General features: G+C 46.9%; 1 protein-coding gene and 1 long non-coding RNA gene across 2 annotated transcripts in view; one reads left to right on the top strand and one right to left on the bottom strand.

The window, feature by feature from the left end:
- The window catches only part of LOC106726853, a 23432-nt gene that overhangs the window by 4706 nt on the left and 11883 nt on the right, over positions 1-6843 (top strand). The gene's annotated exons all lie outside the window — the stretch shown is intronic.
- LOC102239311 (1-aminocyclopropane-1-carboxylate synthase-like protein 1) overlaps positions 3942-6843 on the bottom strand; it is a 15712-nt gene continuing 12810 nt past the window's right edge. The window contains exons 11-14 of the mRNA XM_005870743.2: positions 6557-6698; positions 4616-4758; positions 4370-4523; positions 3942-4225 (exon numbers count right to left, since the gene is read on the bottom strand). Coding sequence (XP_005870805.1) covers positions 4128-4225; positions 4370-4523; positions 4616-4758; positions 6557-6698 — 537 coding nt within the window. The 3' untranslated portion in view covers positions 3942-4127. The remainder of the gene's footprint in view (positions 4226-4369; positions 4524-4615; positions 4759-6556; positions 6699-6843) is intronic.

Here is a 6843-nt window from a genome sequence, read left to right as displayed (position 1 = left end):
GGAGCGAGGAGCGCTGGGCCGAGAACCGGGCTCGGCGGCTGACACCTACCGCACTGCGCATGCGGGAGCGGCCCGGCCCTCGCCCCCTGCTGGCCAGGAGGAGTCAGGGCACCGCTTAGGGTTTCTCCAGGCCGGCGCGTCCAGCTCAGGATCCGCTGTGAAACTCAGTCAGGCAGCCTTGTTCATAATTAAAGACACTGCAAACCGAAACAACGAGGCAGCATGCTTCACTTATAAAACTTCTAAAGCCGGAAAAAATGTAATATTTTGTTATAATCAATACTGGTGAACGTGCAACATCCCTGGAAGGCAACTGTCAGTCAGTATCCATTAAATGTAAAATGAGAAAACCTTATGGGTATTCTTAATATTGTTTATCAAAGATATGCATTACAACACGATTTCTTATAATAGCAAAAACATTGGACTCAGCCAAAATAAATTATGGAACATCATTAGAATAAAATAATACAAAAATGCATATATGCGTTGGTATGGAATTATCTTCCAGATATGTTCATATAAAAGCATGGTCCAAAACAGTGGGCAAGTATAACTCCTTTTATGTTAAAAAGTAAAACAACTTGGGAGATAAAATATATATGTAGATGATTATATTAAGGCATATGTGTAATATTTTTTTCTGGAATGAATCCAAGAAGAAATTAACAGTATGGGGGAGAGCAATTGTGGAGGAAGAAATGGGGGAGAGAAACTTTCATTTTCATTTTGTTTTTGTATTATTTATGATCTAGCCTTCTACATGCCAGTAAAATTCTTGTCATAAGGTAATAAGTGGAGCCTAAAATATTCAATCAAATGTCAGTGGTGTTACTGAGAAGTTAATGAAATGACCCACTCACTGAGCCTATGCAATTCGCTGGTACTGGCTGCAGAATCCATATCTATTTCTGGTCCCAGCTGTACCTTAGCGCCATCTGGTGGAAGTTGTCACTTCCACTCCAGACTCACTGGGGCTTCCAGCAGCAACAGTGATTTCAGGAAAATTCTTGTGAAGGAATGCCTGCTTGTCACAGATCTAGGGAGATTGGGACGAGAGTATTCTGGAGATGGAATACTTCCACTTCTCCACACCCAAGAAAGCAGGTCTCAGCATTCCAAATCCACACCCCCCTAAAAGAATAGGAAATTTAGCACACATACATACACCCCAATAGAGAACTGGATAAGTGGAGAGCATTTTGTTTTCTTCTGTCTTTTTCTGTATTAAATATATACATATGTTTTTAATTAATCATTTTTTCATTAAATGAGAACCTTCTGTGTTAAAGACCTGTGTTGGGCACAGCCTTTGAGAACCTATCATGTTTACTTTATAACGGAGGCATGCATAATGCCTGGCACATAGTAAATGTTCAATGAGTCTTTTTTGGATGAGTAAAGGGAGCCCCAAGTTGGAAGAGCTCAATATCAAGAAGACAAATGCACAAGTAAGATTAGCCAAAGCAGAGGGTGAAAGGTGGCCTAGGAGTTAATGAAATATAAACAAAATGCTACAGGGTTCAAAAGAGAAAGCAGCCTAGCTGGTTTGGCTCAGTGGATAGAGCGTCGGCCTGTGGACTGAAGGGTCCCAGGTTCGATTCCAGTCAAGAGCATGTACCTCAGTTTCAGGCTCCTCCCCGGCCCATGCGGGAGGCAACCAATCCATGTGTTTCTCCCACATCAATATTTCTCTCTTGTCTTTCCCTTTCTCTTCCACTCTCTCTAAAACTTAACGGGAAAATATCCTCTGGTGAGGATTAAAAAAAGTAAAGAGAGAAAGCAATCACATCTAGTTGGAAAGATGTAGGAAGACTTCATGCTGACATATTTGCTGGTCCTGGAGGACATTTAGGATTTAGATAAGTAGAGAGGTCAATAGGGCATTCCAGGCAGAGGAAAAAGTCATGAACAAAGGCACTGATGTTATAAAGAGTGAGAAGCAAATAAACTGATGATCAAAAATAGACCCAGAGTCATAGAAGCATAAACAGACTATTGAACCTCAGAGGGAAGGCAGAGGAGGGTGGGTGGGAAGAGATCAACCAATGAACTTGTCTGCATATATGCATAACCCATGGACACAGACAATGGGGTGGTGAGGGCCTGAGGGCTGGGGGAGGATGGGAGTGGGCTAGAAGAGGTTAATGGGGGGAAAGGAGGACCTATGTAATACTTTCAACAATAAAAATTTTTTAAAAATAAATAAAAAGCAATAAATAAAAATAAAGAATCAGAAGGTTAAAAAAAGGAGGAGGAAGAGAAGCAATTGGAAAGAACAAGTCTGGTTAATCCAGTGAGGTTAAAATAGTATGGCTATATTTCTAGTAGTGGAACCATGCAAGTAATTGGAGGTGAGAAAGGATAGAAGCTGTGATATTAGAAGCTACACAAAGCTAAAGAAGCCAAGGGTGACTGCAGAGAAGGAAAGAAAATATGAGCCAGGACTTAAAGTCTCTGAGAAGGTAGTAAAGTGTCCTAGTAGTTGGTGGTTAAAAGAGGAGAGGCGATTATATTACTCACTTGGAAGGTACAAGACAAAGCAAAGATCGCACTGACAGTCAGGAAATGTGAAGGAGTGCTTTCAAAGAAAGTGGCATCATGAGCGTGCAAAGAGCACAGGATTTTTAATCAAACCACACTGACTTCGAATCCTGGCTAATACTTTTTAGCTATGTGACTTTGGGAACATCATTCCATCTCTTTGAGACTCAGTTTCCTCATCTCTACAATGGGGGATATTAATGACAGCTTCCCAGGCACTCACTATGCCAGAGTTAGAAATAATAATGTAATTAACTCAACAGTCTCTGGCACATTGAAGGCATTCAAGAAAAGACAGGGAGGAAAAGGAAAAGGAAAAGGGAAAGGGAAAGGGAAAGGGAAAGTGAAAGGAAAGAAAGGAGAGGGAGAGGGAGGTGGATGGAATGACGGAGGGAGGAGAGGAGGGGAAGGGAAGGGAAGGGAAGGGAGGGGAAGGGGAGGGAAGGGGAGGGGAGGGGAGGATCCTAAACCAAATAGCATTGTTGATGGAAAGGAAATGCTGATTTCACCAACATTCTCTTAAAAGAAGAACAAGGAAAGCTTTTCCAAACAGGAGTGGCGGGCCCTGGCTTGGTAGCCCCATTGGTTGGAGCATTGTCCCCATACACCACGGTTGGGGGTTTGGTCCCAGATCAGGGTACATACCAATGAATATCAACCAATGGGTGCATAAATAAGTGGAACAACAAATCAGTGTTCCTCTCTTAAAAAATTTTTTTTCAATAAATTAAAATTAACAAATATATAAATAATAAACAAACAAACGGGTGTCGGCACTAAGAAGGGTCCTCAGCACCTGGCTCTAAGGGCAATCACAAGCTCATTTGGGCTCTGAACGGGAGATAGGGTGGGTGGCTTTTTGCACTCTTAGAGTGGAGAGAGAGCCTAGCCTTGGTCAGCTTGTCTCAACAGCAGCCTCCATTCAGGGGCCAGCCCCACACCACCCCTCACAGTCATGGGTAGGTCACTCTGGTTGGGGATCATCAGTGAAGGTGGCTCCTTCCCAGGGAGGAGGAGGAAGAGCATCCCGGAGTCAGAGAAGCCCCTCCTGACTCCCACCATGGGGTCCTGTTCACCTGGTCCCCAACAGGCTGTCCCGGGCCCCTGGCCCCAGGTCCCAGGTCTACAGGTTCTAAGTGTGTGGACAACAATTTGAACATGTAGAATGCAGTCCTTTCTCCTTATAGTTTGGAAATTATCACTCTTTTTTATTTGGGGGGTGTACTCTCTCTTCTATGTGTCATTCCTTTGAGTTGTTTCCCTGGCAACAAAAGAGGAAGAATGAAAAGACTGCTAAAAAGAAGGTACAGGCTGTTTGTTTTCTTTTCACGACCACAGGGGGCTGGGGGCAGTCACGACTCCTCCATTCTATAAATTACTCACACAGAGGCCTCTAGTTTCTCCCAGTTTTGTTTAATAGAGAGGGAAGGGGATGGACCAGGTCTCCACTGGCACTGAGAGAGGCAAGAACAGTTCTTCTTCAGGGGCAGGGCTATCTTCCTGGCCAACGGCTCAGCCACGACCAGTCTTGGAATCCCTGAACACCTCAGGATGGCAGCACTGGCCACAAGGCAATGGCCAGCTCAGATGTGCTGGCCTCTTGGCTCCTGGGTCCGAGAGGAAGGGGGGTCTTCTGCCACCTGGAGTGTGCCCGTGAGCACCTTCCGGATCCTCTGCATCCCTGGGAAGGGGTAGTGAGGGCCCCGTCAGCACTGATGGCTGGGTGGGCGGGGAGGAATAGCTGAGGCTGCTGGGTCACACGTGGGGCCAGAAGGAGGCAGGAAGGATACAGTTAGGAGGGGGGCTGCAAGGGCAGACCGCTCACCCAGGCGAAGCCGGTGGGCCTTGTCCGAGAAGACCAGGCGGAACCACCCGGGCTCCTTACACTCGAAGGCCTTGCCGAAGGACAGCAGCACCTTGTTGTCCAAAAAGCGACGCCACAGCAGCCTTTCCTCCTCAAAGGTGGCCTTGGGCAGGTACTGGGAGGGTGGAGGGGCTCAGGATGTGGAGGAGACATCCCCGCTCCTCACCTGCTGGAGGGAGGCTTAAGTCCCCTCCCCACCTGCACTACCTTCCTCAGGTCGACCCAGATGAAGAAGCCTGCGCCCCGGCTCAGGAAGGGGATCCCCAGGGCCCTGAGCTCTCCGGAGACATAGGCGTGAGCAGCCTTGAGCCGGGCATGGTTCTCGGGCAGGTACACCTGGTTGATCCAGTCTGTTTGGGTGAAAGAGAAGCCAAAAGGTAAATCCCCCATCGACCCTCCACTCTCTGTCCCATGAGGCTAAAATGCTGAAAAGAAAAGGTCACCAGCAGCCAAGACTGGGTGAGCCCCTCCTCTAACTGGTTGATGAGGGGAGATGGGAATATTCAGTTTTGAGGGTAAAGCACCTTAAATCAGGACACTTGGCCCTGACAATGCCAGGTCCCGCTGACAGAGTCCTTCAAGATACAGACCCTAATCAAAGGGTGAACCCCACTGAGTGGTGCCTCCCAGTCACACCAGCTGAGGTTCAACTCCAGCATGGCCTCTGACAAGGTGTGGGCGAGTTCCCCTCCCTGATCCTCATTTTTTTTGGTATCCCATTCCGTGAATTGTAACACACGTATAGATTTTAATAACCACCCCCACGGACAGGATACCGAGCAGTTCCCTCACCCCAAAGAACACCCCCGTGCTACCTTTATAGTCCCATCATCCCCTCCCCCACAAACACTGGTCTGTTCTCTGTCACTTTTCCAGGATGTCATAGCAGTGGAGTCACACAGTCATGTCATCTTTCAAGACTGGCTTCTTGCGCTCAGTCTACTGCCTTTGAGATTAAGCCGCACTGTCGTGGGTTTTATGGCAGAGTAACGCCCTGCCGTGTGGACGGCCACTGTGTGCTCCTCCACTATCCCGCAGAAGGCATTGGGGTTGTCTCTAGTTTGGGAGATGATTAAGAAAGCAGCTATAAACATTCACGCAGAGCTTTTGCGTGACCATGAGGGGAAATACCTAGGAATGGGATTGCTGGGCCATTTGGTATTTAACTTTAAAAGCAACTGCCAATTGGTTTCCCAAGTGGCCGCACCATCTTACATTTCCCCCGGCGCTGCAGGAACATTCCAGCTGTCTGTGTCCTCACCAACATTGATGCTGCCACTATTTTTAAAATTTTAGCTATTATAGCAGGTGTGCAGTAACAGGTCCTCATTTTCCTCATCTATAAAATAGTGGGGAAAATACAGGAATACCTGCCTCCTAGGATTCTGGGAGAGACAACGGAGATGATGGATTGAGAACATCTAGTTGGGCTCAATACCTGGGGGCAATTACAGGTCCCTTTACCACCTAAACTCACTATCTGAGCCTGGGAACAGAACAGACCCCTGTAGAGACAGAGACAGACTTCCATTATAACATTTTTCCATAGTAGCTTCTGCTTTTTTCTAAGTGCTCACAGCTAATAATAATGAGTTTACATTGACCAAGTGTCTAGTACAGTGATGGCGAACCTTTTGAGCTCGGCGTGTCAGCATTTTAAAAAACCCTAACTTAACTCTGGTGCTGTGTCACATATAGAAATTTTTTGATATTTGCAACCATAATAAAACAAAGATTTATATTTTTGATATTTATTTTATATATTTAAATGCCATTTAACAAAGAAAAATCAACCAAAAAAATGAGTTCGCGTGTCACCTCTGACACACGTGTCATAGGTTCGCCATCACTGGTCTAGTATATGCCAACTATTCTAACTGAATGAAAAATCACTTTAGCCCTACAAGATGGGTACCATTATGATCCCCGTTTTACAGATGAGGAAACTGAGGTTCGAGGATGTGAAGGACTGTGCCTCCCAGCCAGGAAGTGACTGAGTAGGGTATGAACCCAGCCTGGGCCCCCAGCCGGTATTCTCAAACACCACCCTAAATCCTTCTCATGCACGAAGCATCCATGATCCCTGGCCTGTCCCAGACCTACTACAACCCTCCCTCCCTTCTCAGGTGGCCAGGCCCAGGCAGTCACCGCGGTCCTGGAGCAGCTGTGCCACCTGGTGCTGGACCAAGCCACTGAGGCCATGGTAGCGGCAGAGGGAAGCCACTGCAGTGGCCACGTCCCGATTCTCTGTGTACAGCGTGCCAAAGCGGAGCCCGGACATCCCGAAGTCCTGCAGGAGAAAGACACCCTAGGCCAGCGGTTCTCAACCCTTTGGTGGTCGAATGACCCTTTCACAGGGGTCGCCTAAGACCATCCTGCATATCAGATATTTACATTACGATTCATAACAGTAGCAACATTACAGTTATGCAGTA

The sequence above is a fragment of the Myotis brandtii genome, unplaced genomic scaffold (genome assembly GCF_000412655.1).
Source record: "Myotis brandtii unplaced genomic scaffold, ASM41265v1 scaffold324, whole genome shotgun sequence".
In the NCBI taxonomy this organism is placed as follows: domain Eukaryota; kingdom Metazoa; phylum Chordata; class Mammalia; order Chiroptera; family Vespertilionidae; genus Myotis; species Myotis brandtii.
The sequence above is the reverse complement of the archived record's forward strand: the minus strand, read 5'-3'. Positions and strand labels throughout refer to the sequence as shown.